The sequence below is a fragment of the Haliaeetus leucocephalus genome, unplaced genomic scaffold (genome assembly GCF_000737465.1).
Source record: "Haliaeetus leucocephalus isolate CR32 unplaced genomic scaffold, Haliaeetus_leucocephalus-4.0 Scaffold678, whole genome shotgun sequence".
Classification (NCBI taxonomy): domain Eukaryota; kingdom Metazoa; phylum Chordata; class Aves; order Accipitriformes; family Accipitridae; genus Haliaeetus; species Haliaeetus leucocephalus.
The window spans coordinates 4796089-4820415 of NW_010973114.1; the positions used below are offsets into that span (position 1 = coordinate 4796089).

The following is a 24327-nucleotide window of genomic DNA, read 5'->3' on the forward strand; positions in this document are numbered from 1 at the left end:
CAGGATCTCTGGGGTGGGTTTTTTTGTTTGGTTGGTTGGGTTTTTTTTTTGCGCTCGCTTGCTGCTGCTGCTTTTGGCAAGCCCTGGAACAGAGCCCAGGGCTTTCGTAGAAAAAGCAGCAAATCTGTTATTGTCTTTGCAGGTTTTCACTGGATTTCAAGAGAGGGAATGACATTGCCTTCCACTTTAATCCCCGCTTCAAGGAAGACAACACCAAAGTCATCGTCTGTAATTCAATGTTCCAGAATAACTGGGGAAAGGAAGATAGAACAGCTCCTAGGTTTCCATTTGAAGCTGGAAAACCCTTCAAGGTAACAAAAAACAGCCCCAAAACTCAGTCTCAGTGTGCCGACAGCATGGGAGGGTTTCGTCAGGGCTGTGTAATGAGACTCACTGCAAGGATCTTGATGCTTTTGCAGAGGAATCAGCTCCCAGAGGTGCTTTTGGGGCAGCCGCCGGTGTTCTTCCCTTGCTGTCCCCCCACTTCTTACCCCCTCCTGCAGGTCCAGGTGCTCAGGGTATAACTTCTCCCCACTTCTGTTATTCCCATTAATTATTAAATCCTCCTTAATTACACTGTCGTTCTGCAGCAGTTGTTGGGCAGGTTTCTATAAAGCGTTTTCCCCGCTAGCAACCAAGCTCTCTTCATGCGCTTTTTTTCTCCTGCAAAGTAAGTTCACATTTGGTGAGAAGGCAGCTCTCACTGTGCGAATCGTAGGGTAGCGCTTCTTGAAAACACCGTTATAGTCATGAGGAGACAGAAACCGTGGGCTAAAACACGGAAGAGGAAGAGTACAGCCAGGTTTTGGGGAAGGCAAAGGTCAGCGGTGTTTTTGCAGCCGAGAGTTGCTGCACCAGCTCATCCACATGCCACCGGGCTGGACTCAGCTGGCAGCAGCCTTGAGCCGGTGCCAGCCTGCTCCAGTCCGTGGCTTAAAACTTCTTCCTAGAACAAATCTGATGGTTATCTTTTGGCTGATTTGGGGGTTTTATTTCAGCTCCAGATCCTTTGCGAGGTGGATCACTTCAAGGTAGCGGTCAACGATGCTCACTTGCTGCAGTACAGCTTCCGTGAGAAGAAGCTGAACGAGATCACCAAGCTCTGCATTGCTGGGGACATCACCCTCACGAGCGTCACGCCGACCATGATATAAGTACGGTGGTGTAATTTCAATGCAAACTTAGTGCTCTTAATATGGCTGTAACAGAAGTGCCTTCTTACGTGAATATTTTGAGGTAATAAAACATACTTTCACAAGTAAAATTTGTTTTCACTAAGATCTCAGATGACAGGACATCCTCCAGCAAGCGGAGTTCAAATGTGGAAGTATCTGAATTTTTGCTGTAGAGACAGAGAATCTCTTTGACAAAGGGCGACGACTAGGAGCAGTTTGATTTGTATGGAGAGGAGTACTTGGGAAAGCAGCCCGTGGCGTACTGCCCCTGGTCCTGTGAACGAGGGCAGCAGTCTTCAACCCCATCTTCTCCAAGTACCAGATGCCAGTCAGTAACTTGGTATTTTTAGCCTGTTTCTCTGCCAGGTAGAGCAGTTACTCCTTTTCCACTAAAGGAATCAAAACAGCCCAGTGAAGGAGTTAAGTTCCACCCCCCCAGGGGAGGACGAGGTGCATGATCAGGCTGCGAATGGGTTGCGTGTAATTCACAGAAGCGTTGCCTCACTGAGGTTTTCCACTAGGAAACACTGGAAAATGCGGAGAACATAAGCCTCCGATCCTGACTAGAATGACGTATTTCAGGAGGGGGTTCAGAGCTGGAGGAGGCAAAAATCTCTCCCCTAGACGGCGGCTAGAAAAGTTACCCCTTTCCATTTCAAAGGCCCATTCTGTGGCCCAAATCATCGTGTCCTGAACACATGTCCCTCCCAGGGAGCTCCAGTTTATGCAAGCGTTACATACTCCATGGAATGGGTCACGAGCCTTGTGCTTCTCTCCCCTCATCACTTGTGGGTGAGTCAGGGCCGGTTTTAAGGGTGGGGAAGTTTATTTGCAAATTCACCTCATGAGTCAGGCTGGTAAAAAAAAAGTATGTTCCCTTTGCTGTGAGTCATTCTCCTGGTCTTGTCTGCAAAACAAGAACAGCACAATAGCCACTGTGGAAGTTTTCAAGGATCTCTTTGACACGTCTCATACTCTTTTATAACAGTTGCTTCATTTGTACTTGGGAGATGCCAAGTTACAAGCACAGTGTTGAAATTTCCAGTAGATGCAGTAGCCTAGACCAGCACGCTGCTAACATCAGCTTATGTGTATATGTCAGACGTCAGAAATTCCCTGTCGCCACTATTCATTGCACAGTGTTCATGACTGAACAGAGCAGGCAAGTCATTAAGAGCTATCTGTTTGAAACTATCTGTATAACTAGAGTTTAGTAACAATGAAAGTTGATGCCAGCACAGTAACACCAAGTCATGCTAGCTTCCTCTATTTATTTCAGTGTAATCAGTATACAGCTTCAGGTAAAACTTAAATCAGACAAGCTCCCCCAGCTGCACTGGCAATGCCTTCTGCTGAGGGATTGTTTTATAATAACAAAGAATGTGTGTATTACACTAAGGTCACCATTACAAGAAGAAGCCCAGTCAGGTATTTGTTAAAAATAGAGTAACTGGAGGTACTTATATATACTGTATATTTGAGTAATAGTATTAAACTGGCATGCTCCTTATGCATAAATACATTACAGTCCAGATAACAATACATAAGGAACAAGAGGCAAGAAGAGGCTGAGGTTAACATGTCAAGTGTTCAGAGAAAGAGGTTAAGAGATTTTCACATGAAAAAGTAAAGACAGAATACAGTTTGGCTTGAAGGTACTTAAGCTACTCAATAGATAAGTGTCCTTAAAAGAAATAATAATCAATGCCTATTTTAATACATTGCCAGGAAAAGATAGTGTCTGATTCTGAAATCCTTGCTCTGACATAGTTTCTACTATTACAAAACAAGTGGTTGTTAACCACCAGGAAAACTCCCACAGGAAAGAATTACATGCAGCGAACCCTTGCCACAGCTGCTGATCAGGCAGAGTTGTTAATGCACGGAATACCAGAGCCTAAGGGTGCAACAGCAGCCTCACAACAGCACCTGAGCATGAAACAATGCTTTGGGGGAGGCAGCAGGCTGAGTCTTACCCCCGGAAGATGCCCTCGCATCAGAAACAGGGCACAGGTACAGCTAGTCTGGCAGGCGCCTTATAAAAATAATTCATGAGGTAAGTAAGGTCAGGACAGAAAAGCTTAAAGATGAATAGTTTTACAACTTAAAGTAGACAGGAAATACATGAAATTACACAAAAATAAAAGTATTTTAGATTGTAGTTAGAATATGCAATCATTGGACACAGCAGGCATAACCAGAAAATGCCCCGCTACTAATACACAGCAGTACTTACAGTGCATAATGACTGTACTATAAAATGTTACAAAATATTTTAGTAAGTTCCACCACAAAATACAACATATTCATTCCCTCAGAATACAGTTCAAGGGTAGCAGACTGTATTCCAGGTATCTTCTGTGGGGTTTTTTTACTAATATAATTTACATATTTTGAATTTCAAGTCAGTCTTCATTTCTCCCCAGAGGGAGGAAGGGGAGAAAATACAATAAGGTCACTGAGTGCTTCGGCTGTTGCAGACTTCTGGGCTTTGATCTTGACTGGAGTGAAGGGAAGCTCAGTATCTAGCATTGGCTGTGGGAGAAATCAGTGTGAAGTAAGTGTTCGAGGAACAGTTAGTTACCTGCTGTGCAAAACAGCACTGCAATGACACACAAAATACGCCAATAGCAAATTCCCCTTTCTCTAATGACATCTGTATACACAGCAGACCAACCGTAATTAGTCAGGCAACCGCTTATCTATGTTAGGTACCTGCCTACTTCAGAGGCCACTTAAACTTCGTGGGACAAAAACTAGGAGAAAACACTTTTGACAAGGTGTCCTGGTTTTGGCCGGGATAGAGTTAATTCTCTTTCTAATAGCTGGTACAGTGTTATGTTTTGGGTTCAGTATGAGAAGAATGTTGATAACACACTGATGTTTTCAGTTGTTGCTAAGCAGTGTTCATACTAAGTCAAGGATTTTTCAGCTTCTCATGCCCAGCCAGCAAGAAGGCTGGAGGGGCACGAGGAGTTGGGAGGGGACACAGCCAGGACAGCTGACCCAAACTGGCTAAAGGGGTGTTCCATACTGTGTGAGGTTATGCCCAGTATATAAACTGGGGGAGTTGGCCTGGGGGGGATCGCTGCTCAGGACCTAAGTCAGCAAGTGGTGAGCAACTGCATTGTGCATCACTTGTTTTGCATATTCCAAATCTTTTATTATTATTGTCATTATTATCATTATTAGTTTCTTCCTTTCTGTTCTATTAAACTGTTCTCATCTCAACCCATGAGTTTTACCTTCTTCCTTCCGATTCTCTCCCCCATCCCGCTGGCTGGCGGGTAAGTGAGTGAGTGAGCGGCTGCGTGGTGCTTAAGTTGCTGGCTGGGGTTAAACCACGACACAAGGGGACAGGAGAAGGATGCAGTTCTCTTGCCCCTCACTCAGTACTGTGGACACATTGCAGCTTTAGAATAAGCAAAGTACCAATCTGTCAGGCAGAGCTGAAACTTGCAGCGATTCAGTAGATGTACTAAGTATACTAAAATGTGCTTGCTTATATATGATACTGTTTCAAAGCAACAGCCACAGTTCAAAAATCAGGTACGCTGTAAGTACCGTGGCTTTCCCAAGAGAAATTTTGCAAGCTTACTTCCAAACATAAAATAAGAAGGGAATGTGGTCCACTTCAAGCAGTAATCCAATTTTTAAAGAGGACTTTTCACATGAGACCAAGGAAACAGTACAGCCAATTTCTTCTAACAATTTGAAAGTTTTTGCACACCTGTTTTTTTCCTTGTTGAATCTTACTTCCAGCTCTAAAAGATAAAGCTACAAGAAAAAAGGCATGGGACAGACCTGGAAAACTCCAAGAAGAAACTGGAAGGAAAAGGCCAGGCCATTCATTATGTTAGTAAATATTTACAAGGAAATCCACAAGAAATATAATTTAAAGGATCAATGTGATAAGAATCAGACATTCTTCTGTGACAAATGTCTCGATTCATCCTACACTCATCATGTGCAATAAGGAATAACAGCCTGAGTCCGAGCAGAGAGACAGGAATCGTGGCTTGTATTTAGAGTAAGTTACATGAATTGGCTTGACAACATCTTACAGAGTTTAATTTACTTTGTGCTGTAACTGATTCCGTAGGAAAGGCTAACAGTACTGTAACATACAGATTGTCTTAGTCAAATAAACCTGAAGGTCAACTTACCATATCAAAAGGATTTCTGCCAATGAAAGTCAAATCACTACATGAAACATCTGAAAAATAAGAATATTTCATTTTTTTTTTAACATTAGTCTGATGCTGCCAAGGCTGAAAAAACAGTATTGTTTTCTGCATTTACTGAAAAAAACCAAAAAAACCCAACCCCAAAACCCCAAAACAAACCATAAACAGCCTGTATTGACATCTACTTCAAGCCTCTTATATTAGCTTTCTCCTTCACATATCACAGGGAAACTATACACAAAAATCTGAGTGGCACTGTTTGCTCACGTGCAATGCATGTATAAGTCATACTAGCTAAAGGAGGTTTTGCTAACAGCATGCATAGATTAACCAAGCTACAGTGATGGCAATTTCAAAGAGTAATATTTAGACTATCATAAAACTTTAGAATAAGCCTAAGGCCCCAGCAATGCCACACAAACTATACTAAGCAGCTTTAGGATATACACCTGTTTGATGTGGTTTTGGTTCTCCAGACTGAGCAAAGTTAGTCTCTCTGCAGGTCTCCTTCTCCGGACTGCACATGACAATATCTTGTCCTTGTTGTTCTGCAGCAGATAGTTCCATCTCTTCTGTGTCATCCGTTACTTTTAATTCACCGCTACAATTTTCCAGCATCTGAAAGAGGAATTTTAACTGTTCCTCACCCTCTAAGAGGCTAAGATGTCTGCAGTAGCTATATTTGCTTCCCAGACTGCTGAAAGGAAAGCATCAGTGAAATCAGGCAGACAAGAGGCAGCACCTATGACACTAGGAAGCTTTCTTATTTTCTGTTTTGTCTGCGATAAAAGGAAGTTTGTCAGCTTTTGATGCCGAAAGCACAAAGGTGAAAAGGCAGCTAGGACATTCACGGGAGGCGCATTTACAGAAACCAGCATGTCCCTGTTATGTCAAACCAAGTCCATACATTTAATCTGCAGTTTTTAAGGACAACTCAGGAGAGACTAGGTTTTAACTCCAGACATTGTACAAAGCACAGGCAGGAAAAGGCTCACAGCTTAACACTGTGATCCATTTCACATGAACTATTTCCCAAACACCTTTGTAAGCTTGATAATCTCTTAGAGAGTATAAAGGAAGTTCTTCCACATGAAAGAAGATTTTGACCTTCAACTGCCAAAAACATTCTGAGGATGTTCTTATGAGACTCTACCTCAAGAAAAACCTATCAGCAATACTGAAAGTTAAAGATTACTACAGTTTTCCCCCAAAAGCGACATCACCAACAAGCAATTTCTCATTTGACAGGGAAAGGATGAAGTAAAAGGCCTAAGAACAAATTAGTAACCAAGTTTTGAGTTGTTGTTTGTTTTGTTTTTTTAAAAGTATATATTATATATATGGGAGGGTAACAACTCCTGTAGTCATGAACAGATCCAAGCAGTAACAAATAACAGTATCATCTAAACTATGGAGGCCATATTCCTGTTTTTTTTAAGGCTACGCAAATGTAGGCAAGTCACCAAGACTTCAGACATTTCAGGGCATGGATTTCTGAACTCTGATACTTGTATTAGTAACACTGCTCTTGCTATACCTTTAAACAGTGTTAACAGTCCAATGCTCTGCTATGGCAGCGTGAGGACCCAGAGAGCTAAATACTACTGTTGCCTGTAGTCATGGTCCCCAAATGCAAAAGCATTAAAAAAATTCACACCAGAAAACAGGTGGTGGACTTTTAAGGAACATTGCTTGCCCAAGCAACAAGTGCCATCATACAGCAGCCAACAAAAGATAGCTCCCAAGGAGCTAGACAAGGTCCCCAAACTGCAGCACTTCCTATCTATGTCCACACTGAGAAAGAAAAAGCATGAGCCTGAGGAACACAGAAGATATCTTGATGAGGATTTGATCAGAAATCCAAGTGTCTGGGGCTATTAAAACCCCCCCTTTTTTTTTTTTGCTAAAAATAATAAAATATTTAAACCACTTACCTGAACTATGCATGACTTACCTTAGTTGTCTCTGCTGTGCCAGCAACAGGACAGAGATCTTCCACAACTATGGAAATGCTAAAAGAGAACCCAAAATGTTTTCATTCTTACCAATCATCTTCATCAATCACCTTCAGTCATCTTTTGACTTACCCAACTGATCTTACAATTTGCTCTACAATTATGCTTGCTTGTTTGGCACTGGTCAGCTATATCAAATTTTCTGGGCAAAAAATAAACTTCTACCCAGCAGCGAAATTACATTTGGACAAAGCTCTTAATATTTGCTTGAGGGAAGGAAAAGACAAGGACTTTGCAACATTTATCACTGCCAAATTGAAAGGTAATATCCAATGGGTATTAATTCTTTCTGTTAAAACTATAAAATTATTTGTACAGTTAATTAAAAGCTGCCTTAACATGTCTACCTTTGTTCAAGAACACCACCAGGGAGTTTTTCCAGTGGGGAAGTTTTTCCAGTGGGAAATTCGTGCATTTTCAAATTTTGTGCTGGGTGGAAGCCTTTGAGCACTGGTGGTGTTTGTTTTGTAGTTATATCCTCAGGGTTACCAAGAACAGAAGGAATGCTCTGAAACAAAGCTCTGCTGGGTGATCTTGGAGTTGCCAGTTCTTCAGAAGTCCGATGGGAAGATTTGCGAGGTGTCTTTGAAAGCAAGCCTGAAAAAGTGTGTTTAATGTTTCATTACCACAGCAGTTTAGGAAGATGAAATTAACTGTTTCCTTCAATTCTAGCTTGGAACACTATTGTTTTCTGCTTGCTGAATTGTCTTATACAAATATTATATTGAAATCTTATATACACTGCAAGGAGAAATTGAAAAAAGGTGACAAGAGTAGGTCAATAAGTTACAAAACTACCTTAACACCAGCTAAGCAACTTAGTAATGACTTTCCCTTCACAAAGAACCTAAAATAACGAGACTTGCTGTTCTTATTAAAAAGCCCTTCTGGTGAAAGCTGTCATCAATTTCCATCTTTCACATTAGATAATTTTAATAGAATTAAAGAGACACAGATTTAGAATTGATTCTTATAACAGATTCTCTGCTAGAGCTTGCTTAAACCCAGTACTGCTCCAAGCTTTTCACAATGTCCTAACAAGAGGCATATGAAAAAATTGCTAGTCTTGTGATGAGGAAAAAGATGTACACAAAAAATAAACTGTGAAATTCCAAGCAACTTATGAACTAGAAATGGGAGAGAAGCAGAATGACTCCTGAAGAATCAAGGATTACTGAAAATACTGGCTTCACATAGTATCAATAAGATAGATACTGAAAATAAAGTTATATTTTGAGCATCTGCTCAAAACCCCCTATTAAACAGGTTTTATAACAGACTGGAATATGTTACAATCTTGTTGAACATGAATACAGATTATAGCTATAATTTATTTGCAGCTTTGAAGACAGCACTGCAAGAGATTTAGTTAAAAAAAAAAAAAAATTCCAATTCTTGTCTTACAAATAGAGGACATTAGCCTGCATTGACTTTGATGAACAGGTTCGTCAGCTAAGTCTGGGAACACTCACATTAAAACTTCATTGTTAAATACATGCTGAAAAAACATGAACCAGCCGCTTTTACCTCTCTGTCTAAGCAGAGATTCCATGTTGCCATAATCACTCAAATCAGTACATTCATGTAGAACAGTTTACTTTGGATCCCTGATGTAATTAACCACTAGCTGAAATATTAACCGTGTCCAGTACTGGAGTTGTATCCATTATAAACAGCATAATTCCTCTTCCCAATGAGATTGGTTAAACTCTCTTCAGTACTTTCAGGTCACAGAAATCATAATTAAGCTTCACCCACCTGGAAAGGTTTTCACAGGGCTTTCAATTCTGAAAAATCCTGCTTCAAAAACCACTTTTTCTACTTCTGGTAGTTTCTCCTGATGTGTATGATCAACAGCTCCATCATGCTTCATTTTATCCCTCATAGCTGCTTTTACAGCAGCAAGCCGGTTTTGGGCAGCAGTTCTTGCAGCTGCTCCCAGCTTTGGTTTAGACACTCTATTTGGAATAGTCTTTTTCTGAAATGGTAAGAAAGTCTAGGTCACATCTGGAAGCTTCGGACAGAAGCAATTGCACACGAACATTTACGTAGCTGCTGGCCACACGTGGAGACGGCAATAAGCAAGAAACGTGCTGGAGACAAGGTCTCCATTCATCTCCAGAATGTCTTCGACTGCCATTCAGCTATTAAGGTTAGTTTGCGATGACCATATCAAGGATTTTTCATATTGAGTCTGCGGTTCAGAAATACTCAGTACAACTGTTTTTCAACAACTCCAGTTAACATTTTTGATCACAGTGGGATACAGGGACTCCTAGTGGCAAGGAGATAAAGTGACCACAGGGCAGACACCAGTCAAGCCAGTGAAGTCTCTCCTGGCATTCAATTTTTCAAAGGAAGTTGTGCGTCTTGTACAATCTGTAGGGTTCTGACATTTATGGGCAGCTCATGCAGACTACATTCCCTCCAGTCTCCTGTGCCTGGAGTTTCTTATCAACCTTCATATCATTTTTATGATTAGTTGAGCAGTCTCAAGGAACTGGATGGAGTTCAGGCAATGTGAATATGACTTGATGTTCAGTCATTAGAAGCAATTATGTATTCCAAACTGAAGAGCAGATAAAATAGCTTACATTAAAGCTTATTTTGCAATAAGCAATAACTTATTTTGGATAGTGTCAGATCCATTTGTGCTTAGAGAACTAGTAGTTTAATGCTACCCATGGTACTCTCTTAATGGGACACCATTATAATTTAGCACTCACTGCTCAAAACTGGCAGTCACTGCCAAATTCCTGTGTGGCTTCCTTTTCAGTTAAGTCCATGCCAACGCCAGTGGCCCAGATAAAGCGTTCTACATCTGAAGGGTAAATTTTTATTCTAAATTTAATAGATTTGTCTCACTAGCAAAGAGTCCAATGACTCCTTTAATTCTTAGTTCTAATCTTTCCAGCCAAAAGAGGCAACTAGCATTACGAACACCAACTGATACAAGTGCACCTGGGAGATGCAAGGGAGAAGGGTGCATCTCGAGATGAATTTCACTAAATTTTTAAACGTTAACATCTAAAGAAGCCAGATGAGTAGGGCTTTAGAAGGAACTTCCATTTAAGAAGAGTATTTATTACTGCAATAGCAGCTTCCAAGTTATTTTAGATAACACAGTTGCATCTTCATGCCTTAGGAGTCATGCTTTAGGGGCTACTCATACCTTGACAATTACTTTGCTTGGGACATCAAGTGGTTGCCACTCATTGTCTTGAAGCTTCTTCAGATTATCAAATTTTTTATTCACATCTTCAATCTATTGGAAAGCCCAGAAAAGTCCGGGTTTAATTTACAAGATTATCAGATTCACAATAGAACAGTGTTTCATAAAATCAGATAATAAATTTAAGCACAGTTATGCATTTAAGTACTTTTGCTTTAAATGGAGAAGCAAATTAAACCACCAACCGATTATAATAAAGTATTAAATGTTCTCATACAGGTGACATGAAGGTTACATTAACATACACAAACTTCAGATTAGATGACAAGACTGGTCTCATTTCTGTAGTTTAAAGGTTAGCGGGGGAAGTATAGAACTGTTCAATAAGATCTAACATCCAAAATGAAGGAGCTGGTTTACAACCTGTTCTCCTACTGAACTTAAGCACTTTGACAATGGTCGCATTTAAGGAATGCAAAAGAACACATTGCATAATAGCCTTTATCCAAACAAGCAGGAGCCTTCCATTATGTAGGAAACACGCCATGCAAGCTTGTTAGCTCTTTTAAACTGCTGGCCTGTACATCTTCCTGATGCAATCTGTGCTCATTCGTGACAAACTAGCTCTGCAGCATTACCTCCTCCCTGACTGATACTCAATGCAACCGCCTTGTTCTCCTTAGGCTTTGTAATGGAGACACTTGTCTCATTTGCTAGAAAGGCCATACAAGGCTTGTTTATGTCAGCAGACCAGTCACTGAAGTGACAAGTCCTTGACATCCTCCCTGAAACTCAGAAGACACAAACAAAAAAAGAATGCAAAAAGGAACAGAGCTAGCAATTCTGTTACTCCAAGTTTATCTATGGGAAAAGGTGAGGAGGCTCAGGAGAAACTTGAGCTGCTCCCAGATACATAGTAAGCATAGGTAAAATGCTGTTTTTCAAGTTACCGGTTCTAGCAAAGTTCCCCTCAAATATCTCGGAAGCAGCAGATCAAACCCTTACGCTTTCTGGATGGATTTCAAGACCTATGATTTGGACCTTAACAATAAATCCATTTTTGCATTTAACTTAACTAGTTACAAGTTCTTTTGTTGAATCCTGATTTACAAATACTGTTGAGAGCCCTTTTGATAATTTAGAATATTGTATTTCATTCTGAAACTAAGGGAAGCAACAACAGAGAAAGAGAGATGAATGTTTTCTACCACCTAAGCTCACTCCTAAATAAGGTTATTGTAGTTTCTGCACTATTCTCATACTGAAGCATGGAACCCTACTTTTCAGGTGAGCTCCAGGAATTTTCCAAAAGCTCCCAGCTTTTGGTCCAGGTAGACATCGTGACTGTATCCTCACTCCAAACCAGAATAAGACTTGGCTACACACCTTAATTCCAGAGAAAAACAAGATACACTGGCCACAAGAAGACACAACAAATGAACTGGTCCATGAATTAAAAGTCATTGTATACCAATTGGTACTATTCACTATCAGAAAGTCTTAAACAAGGAACTGCATTTTTTACATTAAAAAAATAAATCAGAATCTGAATATTCAAAAACCAAAAATATAGTTTAAATCCATTGTTTATAAATAACCCCATCAACTTTACTCTAGTAGGTTAACATGCAAGTACATACCTGAAAATTAACCATATCCCAAAATCCATCTAAGTCTGTACACGTTGTTTCTTTTTCACCTCGTTTAAATTCACAGTTATCCACCAGTCCTTCAAACTGTTTAAACCTTTCTGCTATCAGCAGTCTTGTCTGACCAATTGTGGTGCGAATAAGATCTTTAGCTGATAGCAACAAGAAAACAATAAAGAAAGTACATCTTGGAATAATTCATCATTTCACAACTGATTTAAATAAGTATTTGAAGAGTCTGGAATTTGTTTATTGTTTGAACTATGTTCATCTATTGCAGACGTGCAATACAATTCAGATGGAGCATACCTATCCATTGAACTGCTCTAAACTTGCTTCTTTCAAAAAAAATGTTACTATCTCTTTAAGTCTTTAAGATTAGCATTGATAAGCCATCTTCATTTTCCCAGATAAGAACACTTATTCTACATTAAAACCTAATTTTATTTTAAAAAATCAGCTTGGTTAAAGTTCATACATTTAAATACACTTAAAACTGACAAGAGAAAAACTATTTCAATATGCACTTTGTTCACTTTAGTGTCAACGACTGTCGCGTCAAGTACTACGCTTAAGTTTTAGTATTGGGAGATAAAGCATGCCTTTTTGTTTCGAGGCAGATACAACTCTAAACTTTATCTAAGACAACTTTTACTAAATGCTGTAGACAGTGCTATTTTGCGAATATATTCGGATACGTGTACTTCCCTCTGTCCCCTTCAGTCACCATAACAACCCTTCTAGTGCCTATTACAGTTTAGTCTTACCATCCTCTGGAATATCCAACTCAAGTTTTCCATCCCACTGGAGGCACTGAGACATCAGCCTCTCTGTCTCAGACCGAAGAATGTTTCTAAAAATAAAGGGACAGTGAAAAAATAAGGTTTTGGAGAATTTTCTAACTGCTGTCACTACTTGTGACTGTTAATAGTTACTATCCTTTTGCTTCCAGAGAAGCTACACTGTCTTTGAGCAGAAGCCATTAGATCGTTTTAGTTTGCTCACTGGCTGAGATGAAATTTCCTTTCTACTGCTTTTCAAGCCGGTGCTCCTTAGGACAAGGTCTCCAGAATTTTATATTCTTTACTAGCACTAACAATACAAAAGGGAAGATAGGACTGTGTGCCTACTCAGGTCACTGCTGACAGATACCAACCACCATAAGCTAATCTTTACAAGATGTCTCGTTACTCATGCAAGGGACCTCTGAGTGGACAACAGGGAAGTGAAACAAATGAACACAAACCTGAAATAGGGCACATCATGCCCTTGCTCTCTTATATCATCTGACTTTATTTCAAGCACTGTTATATCTGTAGAGGCAGGACGTGTTTCATTTGACCTTTGAATGGAAGTTTTCTCATCTGAGTCACTTGCTAGAAAAATAGGAAGGGCATGTGTTCAGAATCTGGTGAAAACTAAAAACATTAGAACAATGAACTAAATGTGAACTTCCTACCTTTTTCTTCTTTCAAACTTGTAGCGGTTTGCTGTTCTTGAATGCCTTTACCAGCAGGTGAAACTTGACTTTTTAAATCAGGCTCTTGTGCCTTAGTTTCACTGGATTTTTCAACTATATTACTGGAAACAAACAAAAAGTACATTTAGAGTTAAGACACATTGAGGAACTGCCATTAAATATGGCCAAATACACAGAAATGCACAATTTAGAAGGCAATCCTACACACAACCCTAGAGAACTCAAGCAAATACTATTAAAATGAATAAATCTGTGCAGAGAGATATACGGCACAGTCCTCCAATATATGGAGCTGCTGTACTTCTAAAGCATAGACAGAATTATGGATTATATCGCTTTCTTTGCTGTTGTATTAAGTCCACATTTAACAATGATAGCAACCACAATGATCAGGTGTTTCAACATCACAACAGTTTGTTACACAGGCAATCTCTCTATAGAAAGGTGATGTTGTCTCTGTCATCACAGAGAAGTTCACTTGCATTTTAGGCCATTAGAAGAAAGAATCTTACACTGGAGATTTGGAAAAATCCCAGAAGGCATTAGGTGTCAAAAATGCATTTGCCCTAGAAGGAGTCATGGGTGTAACTTTGTAGGTCGCTAATCCATTTAATGGCTGAAACACAAAGTTTTGAGGTGCAAAAGAGCGTGTCCTGGGTCTCCCTGGAGCAGAATTGTTTTTGTTTTCTGCTGCAGTTTCTTCCTGTTGAAGTTCTACTGACACTGAATGTTTAGAATCAGCTGCAGAACCTTTAATTGCTGGATCCAGTTGAGCATTTTTATCCACTTCATGTTTAGAAGGAATTACCTATAACAGCACAAACAGACAAAGCGAATGCTACATTATCAAATCAATGAAGTGTTTACTATAGGCATGGGCTGAATCATAACATGGCTGTCTGAAAGCCATCGGGAAGGGAACAGTTTCAGGTAAGTTGCTTTCTACAGTAGCATACATGTACAGAAGTCATGATTTACCAATAGGCCCAAGTGGTTTTGACACCTGCAAATCATTCTAGCAACAGGGGTAGTGCTTCCCTATGAGGAATGCAACAATCCACTGAAGGGGCTAAAGCAGAACACCTCACCTACCAAAACAGTAATTAAAATCAGCAAACGCTTGCTACCACTGCTAGAAAAAAAAAAAAAAAAAGATTTAAGGTGATAAGCTCCTCAAGAGCAGAATTACTGGCTCCAAATCCAACTAGGCCTGTTGAATAATCACAATTTATAAACATACTCTAATTCAAAGACTGAAGAATGTGCTAAAATAAGCTGGTAGCTGAGGAATGCAGCCCAATACAAGTGCAGTTAGGACCACAGAATGTCATTTAAAGAGGAGAAAAAGTTAATCAATAAGTTGAATCCACATTCCTATGAGATGAGTGACCAGATAGTCATACAGAACGCATTTCTGAGATACCTATATTGAGATATTATTAGCTCAAACCAGCCAAAAGAGCTTAGATTGTTTTTCAAGAAAATATGCGTCTTCAATCCACCAAAAGTCTTGTTATACTTTAGATAGCCCTGCTTGGAATGTAAGCCTTGAATTCAACTTTTAACACACTTCTTGTAACGAGATGACTGAGGTTACAGCAAGAGTTTACCAACTGGCAGCACAAAGCAACTCCTGCCTATGAAGAGGTACTTATCTAAGTGAAGATATAAGTGCCTGTTACCTCCTGTCAGTGTTTGTGTGTGATTGAACCAGTTTCAAGGCAATACTAGAGCACAGCTGCAGTTACGGAAACAGGAGTGGAGGTGGGAGGCATGAGGGACACACGAGGTGAGAGGGAATAGTGGAGTGCAAAGAAGGAGAAAAATCTCGCACGGGACTGTCAGCGCATGAATGCATATGCAAATTGTTTGAGGACCTGGGCTGGATGGCTACGATGAATTCATATACTGCTGTCTCTCTGTAGAGGCAGAAAAGTTTTGTTATAGCAGTGACACCAAGGACCACAATGACTGCCTTTAATTATGATAAATCATGTCTATCTTGCAGAGAATAACATTTCCAGCTTTATTTTTGGTGGTTCAAAGCCTAAAAATGCATTTATTTCTTAGCTTCTAGAGTCTCATATTCCCTGAGCGGGAAAAGGATACATTCAAAGTATGTTTCAAAAAGTAATGAACTGCACAAAATTTCCAAATGCTAAATAAAACCTGCAAAGCAAGCCTTACTTTTTTTTTACTAGTTAAAACATCAGACAGGAGATATGTCATGTAAGAACTTCTTTTCTAATTTAAATCATTGTCCAGATCTTGATTAGTGATCATCATCCATATAAGCACTAAATTTGATCTTAATTTTATAAATATGACAACATAAATACAGCTTCTTCCCAAAATCTAGCTTATTATTGAAAGTATTACTTCTATACTTGAGCACAAGTATATTTGAGCTACAATTATACTGTTATTGGCTCTTAAATCAGTTTTACTGAGTTTCCATTTCAAATATTAAATGTCCTACCTCCGTGATGTCAGATTTGACTGCTTTCTTCTGCTTTCCTACGTTTGCTGTCTTTCTCTGTGACTGGCTACCTAGAACGAGAGAAATTCCCAAAGGTCAAAAAGGCATCTGATTAAGATAACCTTTCACCAAAAGATTGCCATAAAAGTCCAGTGGCTAAAGACAGGGAGTGTTTTGTTTCTTGAGTGGGAGGTGGTTAGAGGGCAGACACCTAACTGCAAAAGTTCATTCAAAAGAAAACCTGGCCTAGGATTTAACAGCCTATTAAGAGATGTATCACCTAGAAAGGAAAACAGATCCATTAAGTTATTAGTCTTTCGATGTTGTCATATGCTAAAAATAAAAGTCACCTTATTTTCTTAAAGGCTGAAGAGATAGTGTCAAGCCAATTTGAGTTCAGATTTTTAATTTCTATATGGCATAGGATTTCTGTTGGTGAATTGAAACTGATACCATCAAAGCTGTGCTTTCAGCCTAGGGGTTAACTCATGTCATAATACAAGGGACACTGCAAAACATTTTAGAGAATATCCCGAGAACAAGAATATATACTAAAAATTTCCCCTTCAGTAACCGTATGTTCCCCTATTCTAGTAAAAAGACAAACATGGACAAAGAGAAATTCCTGACCTGAAGAACACAGGCTCTCATCTCTTCCAGGGGTATCTGCTCCTGATCACAGACTTACTAATCATATGTCCTTTAAACAGTGATACACCAAACTGGCAAATTTTTACCGGTTCTGGTTTGGTTCTTTCAGTTTGTAATTACCATATGATATTGATCCTCCACACTGATGGATTTTATGGGAAACTGTCCAATGTTGGTTTCAACATCTTGATTTAAATATTGCAATAGAGTTCCAGATGAAAGTCTAAGTGGTACAGTATTTGGTCCTTTTCTTACATGACGATTTGGCATGATTTACATACAGTCTGTCTATTCAAAGGAGATAGTTACACAGCAGAATGTAGTGTGCTAAGACAGTTCAGAACAAGCTGACACATATCTCTACAGCACAGAGTGCCTGAGATATGAGCAAGATCCTAAAGACAACAGAGCTGTCTTAGCGTATCATTTGACAATGAGTCTAACAGCAGCATATAAATGTACTTAAGACGTTTCCAGGGCTCACTTATACAGTACTAGATGGTATCTCTTTACAGCACACTACTCCAGATACTTACATACCAGGTTTGAGCTACAGAAGCAGGACTAGATTTGCTGCCTCACTCACCAGTAGTAGTAGCAGTAGCGGTTGTTTTCAGCACCTGCCTAGCTGCAGAGGCGGCTGCTCTGGTGATTCTCACATTTGAGGCTGTCTGGACTGCGGTCTGCAACACTGTAAGAAACATTAATTCCAGAGATTTCAAGCTTAATAAGGAGCTTCACTCAAGTAATATAAATGAAAGTTTATGCTTTGTAGAAATCAGAAAAGTGCACTAGCAATTATCAGTTGCATTAGTTTGCCAGAATCAACAGGGTTGGGGTGGTTTTTCAGTTCAGCGCAAGCAGCGCTAAACATGGAGAGCACAGCTCAGCCTTGGCATCAAGGCAATGCTCTGAAGGAACTTGACTGAAAATGTTTTTATTGTACAGTAGTACCTCCAGGACCATCAAGGTACCAGTGTGCTAGATGCCATGTACAAAGCTTAAGGAACCCTCCTCAATGTTCCCTGCAATCAGAGTCAACATCATCCCCATTTTACAGATTAAGCCTTCTAGAGTAATAACTTGCCATGGTTATTTGTGCGACTGGAAGCTTAAGCAAACCATCTGTGTAACAAAGTGATGCCCTGGTCATTATATGAAAGTATTCTAAGGTCTGAATTTAATGTAATCTAACAAAGTATTCTTAAGACTAATTGCCCCTGAAATATTTTATAAAATATGACAAATTCATGCACTGTATTACCCATCTTAATAATTTTCATCTTTGTATTTTACTACTGTTTCTAATATCCTTCAAAAATGACAGCATTCTCCTGCACAGAAAAAAGGAGCTCTTTATTTCTTATCCTCCCTTTCCACATCTGTCTGAAATCTAGTAGCCCCACTTGGTTACTATTAATACTATTTGTGTTTTTAATGTCAAGCTGCAGTTCTGTGGAAGCTAGAATGACAAGTTGGGAGAAAAATTACTAGATAAATAACTATAACATTTGATTTATCCAAACATTCCCTACCCTAACATTTTTATAGTAGTGTTTAAATACATATAATGCTTATTCTTGATTCAGCACAAAAGGAATAATCAAGTCTAGTGGATGACAATTTTTCAAAAATTACATGTTTTAATTGTTATATCAAACACTGATAATAGATCTTTTCAGTATTCACTGAAGGCAATACGAAAATTTATTTCAATAAAGGTCTGCTGCTTTCTGATTTAAGTAAATTAGTGATGCGAAAGTAATTTCACTCTGAATTACTGAATAGCTTCCATTAACATCAATATTCCACATGACTTAGCCTTATCTACTTAAGGCATGGACATCACTGTGCTATCAAGAAAAATTTCTAATCAAAAGTATTCTACTTCCTTAAAGGTGGCATGGGATGGTTTTTGTTGTTGTTTTCTTAACAAATGTATGTAACCATCACATAGAAAGTGACAGGCACAGAAGGGGCTGCTGTAAAATATGAAGATGTAAGATTGTACTTGTCTTTTATTGAAAAAAGACGATTGCACATTTATTCATTTGCACTAGTGTGCATCAGAAGTTTGGGGTCCTGTCTCCAACATTATATGCTGTTCCAGTTTCATCTGGGATAGAGTTAATTTTCTTTCTAGTAGCTGGTATAGTGTTATGTTTTGGGTTCAGTATGAGAAGAATGTTGATAACACACTGATGTTTTCAGTTGTTGCTAAGCAGTGTTCATACTAAGTCAAGGATTTTTCAGCTTCTCATGCCCAGCCAGCAAGAAGGCTGGAGGGGCACGAGGAGTTGGGAGGGGACACAGCCAGGACAGCTGACCCAAACTGGCCAAAGGGGTATTCCATACTGTGTGATGTCATGTCCAGTATATAAACTGGGGAGAGTTGGCCAGGAGGGGCAGACCACTGCTTGGGAACTGACTGGGCATCAGTCAGCGAGTGGTGAGCAATTGCACTGTGCATCACTTGTTTTGTATATTCCAATCCTTTTATTATTGTTATCATCATTATTAGTTTCTTCCTTTCTGTTCTATTAAACTGTTCTTATCTCAACCCACGAGTTTTAACTTCCCCCCCCCCCCCCCCCGATTCTCTCCCCCATCCCACTGGCTGGGGGGGGGAAGTGAGTGAGCAGCTGCGTGGTGCTTATTTGCTGGCTGTGTTTAAACCATGACATACGCTCATGTGCTTTACCAGTACACTATCCTTTTCCAAACCTTTTTCAATGCTGAGTTACACAAGCAGTTTAATTTAGAGACCACAGACAACAAATTATCTGCTGTATATACAGAAGAAAGACTTTGCTGAAAATATTTACAGCTCATTCAATCAGGCTACCTGCAATACCAAGGAAAATTCATATTTTACTTATGTCAGTTATCCTTCATCTTTCCAGGTGAAGTTGTTTGCTCTTCTGTAATAGCAGCAGCTACTACATGTGATATTCTTAGAGACAAACAGAAAGCTCTGCACAACTCCAGATGCTACAGCAGCTAGCAGTCATGCAATTTTGCCTACTGACCTTTTTCTTTTCCCTCTCCCAGGGTGAATAATCAGTAATCAGGACAGCTAGTATCCTGCATTCCATTTCCCCCAGCCCACAGAGGCAACAAGTACATGCGATACTGTCCTGGTTTCAGCTGGGATAGAGTTAACTGTCTTCCTAGTAGCTGGTACAGTGCTATGTTTTGAGTTCAGTATGCAAAGAATGTTGATAACACTGATGTTTTCAGTTGTTGCTCAGTAGTGTTTAGACTATAGTCAAGGATTTTTCAGCTTCTCATGCCCAGCCAGGGCACCTGACCCAAACTGGCCAACGGTGTATTCCATACCATGGGACGTCCCATCCAGTATAGGAACTGGGAAGGGGGGGCGGGGAATCGCCGCTCGGGGACTGGCTGGGTGTCGGTCGGCAGGTGGTGAGCAATTGCCCTGCGCATCATTTGTACATTCCAATCCTTTATTACTACTGTTGTCATTTTATTAGTGTTATCATTATTAGTTTCTTTTCCGTTCTATTAAACCGTTCTTATCTCAACCCATGAGTTTTACTTCTTTTTCCTGATTTTCTTCCCCATCCCACTGGATGGGGGGGAGTGAGTGAGCAGCTGCGTGGTGCTTAGTTGCTGGCTGGGGTTAAACCACGACAGATACCTAGAGCCACACGCTTGATAATCCGCCAGCTGCTTGTCATAGTTGGTAGGAACTGCTGTCCTAAAAAATTCTCCTTGTTTCCTACGCAAAAATGTGCCACCAATCTCTCCCAAAGATGTTCCTGGCCTCCCTCCCATAATGTCACAACTACTAACTCAGGAGAAAAAAAAAACCCAAACAAAACAGCAGCATCCTTTCAGATTCAGATGTAGGGATCATACTACTTTCATACCTTTCTCTTTTTCAGCTGCTTTGTCTGTACTTATCTGTTTACGTCCTGATTGTGTAGGGCGCACACTATGCCCGCTGGCACAGATCTACAAGAGAAGATAATTTTTTGTGAAGTATCAGATTTCCAGAAATTAAGCAACCTAATGTTTTTTTCTCATTTTTCTATCATAGGCTCCAGTAAAACAAATGGTCAAATAATTTGGCACAAAGGGCTTTAAAAAGTAAAGAGAAACTAAGGATAACTAAAATAGCTCGGTTTAGACATGGGTTAACATGCATTATTGAACTAGTCAAGAATTTGCCAGAAAAGAATGAAGAAAAATATTTAAGAAATAGTTTCAATTTACTATGAAGCTAGGTGCCAGTTAGTGCCACATCTTATACACATTACGTGTTTTAAAAACCAGTTTTCAGAAAAAAAACCCCAATATTAACTCAGTTGTCCCTTTGCAAAGTTATGACTGGAAATTCTTCAAATGCATTCAAGTTTTATAAGACAAGATTGCTAGATTCAAAATATATCTTTTTTTTTTTTTAATACAGATTACTGCTGGTGAAATTCCTCAACAAAACCTACTTTTTTGTACAAGTAACAGCAGAAGGGACTGCCAAGATTCACAGTAATAATATGCCAACACTGAAGTGATTTTTGAGTGAAGAATGAACTGACTCTTTATAATCTGTATTCATGACAGTCTTTCTGCATTCAAGGGAGATGCACTGGTTCTCCAAGCCAAAACCAAAGTATGTAACTTCTGTCTCACTACTACCTCTACAGATATTTGCAGTCCTTGCTGACTACAATATTTTGTATTGAAAAATTGATTGAGAAGATCTGTGCACTTTTCTCTGTACTGACCTAATCAAACTCTCTGCAGTTCAGCACAATGCTGCCTACCAGCTCGCTGAAAGCTTTTCTGATCTAATTTGTCTTTCTCGCCAGGAAAGCCTCCTTAGAGACAGCACTCAACTTGTAAGCATACAACCCTGAGTTATGGTCTGAAGGACAATTGCATCCTTTTCTCTAAATTTATTCACTGAAGTTTATATTAAAAAAACAAACCGTAGAGTGCTTAGATGCAGTTGGTATCACAGTTTTTTCTTCCTGGTTCTTGGCCTTTGATCGAGTAATCCTCCCGGAGAAAGCAGGAGCTGCCTGGAAACATCCCCAAGGAAACAAGAGTTAACATACTCCTTTCCCACCCCCTGTCACTGTTAAAGTGGACAAGAAGTCTAAGTGTGAAAAGCAACATGCCCATGCAAAATGGGTCAAGTGTGTAATTTGAAAAACTTTCAAAGTCAAGTGGACTAAATAGGAACAAGTTACCAGTTCTAAAATAACTTAGCTGTTTCACTTGTGGATGCATCATTCCAGTTTTTGAACTGAGAACATAAGCATAAATACAAAAATCAACATATCACTAGTACTATTTCCAGCTTTGTTTTAAAAAACATGAGCCAAATTACTCCCTTATTGTTCCTTGTTATAAAAGAAGTATTTATGAATTATTCACAAAATAAACTGTTTATTTGGCATACCATACACATAATTTTGTATACAAATAGAAATTTTAATATAGTATACGACATATAATTCATTTAGATATTTAATAGTACTCTTACTACCTTCTCTCTTGGCTTCACTATCACTTGATCTTCAGGTACAAATGAAAGAAATCCAGGCGCAGGTGGTCTATATAAGCCAACTTTAAACACACCCTTTTTTGCTTTCTCTCTCTGCTCTTTCAGTTTTCGAAGTTCCTTTTCTTCTTTATAACGCTGGAGCATTTCCTTACGTTCATTAACCTTCTTGGTGGCTGCATTTGTAGATTGTTCTGAAGCAAAGATGGAAGATGGACACGTTACAAAATCTTGAAGACATTTCTGAGCCAACAATAAGTCGGAAAATTTCAAAAAACTTTTCCAAGCTAGAAGAGGAACATACTAAGTCAAAGAGCAGAGGACTGTCTGGAATCTGTGCCTGCAAGTTTCAATTAAAGTCTTAAAATGCAAATACTTGTGATCTATTAGCTTGCTAAAAACTTAAATTCTCTTAATTGTTTTAACCCTTCCCACTAAAAGAGTATTCAATGTAATTGAATATTACATTGAATTTCAGGTTACAAGTACACCTCCCCAAATCTGCACCTGAGGAATACTATAAATTCATATCCATTTTACAGTGTACAGGCTGTTTCTGCAAGGTTACTAGTATTAAAGTTAACACTTTAACTACTTGTTTAGTTTATTTGTATCAGTTTCTCTATTCAGACACTTGTAATCTCATTGAAAGCTGAAGTTTAAGTCAGCTTTAGATATCAAAGTCTGCCTCAGGCTGAGAATAAATGAGGCAGATGTTATAAGAAAGAATAAAACCTTGAGATGATACCAATCTTGAAATACATGTCTATCTGAAAAATTAATATCTACTTAAAGTTAAAATTTATTGAAGATAACCAGGATACAAATTTCTTAAATTTCATATTTGACATGATTACACAGGGACTGCACTCTTTCCTCCAATAAACTTCTGCTATCAAACTACTGAAGGTGAAAATATTTCTAAAGAAATCTGTTAACATTTTTAAAGATTAACTTAATTCCTTAGACCATAAGCATCCAGGAGAGCCAGGGAGGCAGAATTCAGTATATATGCAGGTCCTATTTTCTCAGAGGAAAGATAAGTCATCAAAAACTAGCAAATTTTAAAATAAAATTATACTACCCATTTATTCATTTATAATTATATATACCCAATTATGATATACAATTACCCATTTCTAAGCATACTTTAAGCACCGACATCTCTTACATGAGATTTTAGATCAGGATTTTCACTTCCTGAATGACAAAGCAATCATTAAGAGACTTCCCATTGAATATTAATAGCAAAATGCATTCTTCTTTTAGCTGCTGCAGACAAATCAGAGCAAAGCTCCATTCATACAACCAGAGCAGTCAGGAGAATAAAGCTGTATTAAGACTTCATCTTCTTAATTTTCTTAACAGTTAGAAGAACTGGTAGTCATCGGTTTTAAAATCTTAAACCTTTTCTTCAAATTAAAATGTTGACCACAACTAGGCTCCTGTGATAATGTTACTAAATCCACTTAAAGACATTTTACAATTTAAAACAAGCTTTAAAACAAGTCCTTACTTACTCTGTTTTACACTGCGGTTCTCTTGAGAGCACATTTCACTTGTTTCATTTAGTTGAGAAATTCCCCTCTCTTTTGAGAGCTGAACATTGACATCTGCCAATCCAAACTGTCGGCCCTTTTCAAACAACTTGTGTCTGTTCTCCTTTTGAAGCATTGATTTTCTGCGTGCAACTTTTGTTCTGAGCGTTTCTGTACTCAAATCCCTCTTGTATTGACTGGCAAACCGGGAGGTAGCAGCCATCTTGATGGCTCTAGACAAAAATCATAATGATTAGGGTAAAAGCTGTCATGTTTTGTTTTGCTCTTTTCATTAGAGTTTGCATGTTAGGAACAAAGCCCTAGGTTTTCATTTCTGTATGTGTACCAGAGAAAAGGCAAAGGACAATTTCAGTAATGACTCCTCATTATTTCTCTTTATTTTATGCATTCAAGGGGCCAGTTTGTTTGTGAAGCGGTCAACAAGTCT

At 39.0% G+C, this 24327-nt stretch overlaps 2 protein-coding genes across 2 annotated transcripts in view; one reads left to right on the top strand and one right to left on the bottom strand.

The window, feature by feature from the left end:
- The window catches only part of LGALS3 (lectin, galactoside-binding, soluble, 3), a 3079-nt gene extending 1925 nt beyond the window's left edge, over positions 1-1154 (top strand). The window contains exons 5-6 of the mRNA XM_010579866.1: positions 143-311; positions 999-1154. Of these exons, the coding sequence (XP_010578168.1) occupies positions 143-311; positions 999-1154 (325 nt within the window). The remainder of the gene's footprint in view (positions 1-142; positions 312-998) is intronic.
- A 2433-nt stretch (positions 1155-3587) lies between these two features.
- Positions 3588-24102, bottom strand: DLGAP5 (discs, large (Drosophila) homolog-associated protein 5). Its single transcript, XM_010579808.1, has 18 exons — positions 23862-24102; positions 22327-22535; positions 21764-21856; positions 20702-20786; positions 17395-17499; positions 16158-16228; positions 14191-14486; positions 13658-13779; positions 13445-13574; positions 12966-13051; positions 12190-12350; positions 10550-10642; positions 9136-9355; positions 7725-7974; positions 7317-7374; positions 5812-5980; positions 5342-5391; positions 3588-3710 (listed from the first exon to the last, which is right to left on the bottom strand). The coding sequence occupies exons 1-18, from the start codon at positions 24100-24102 to the stop codon at positions 3588-3590; spliced, it is 2562 nt and encodes an 853-aa protein (XP_010578110.1).
- Between the last annotated feature and the right edge of the window lie 225 nt (positions 24103-24327).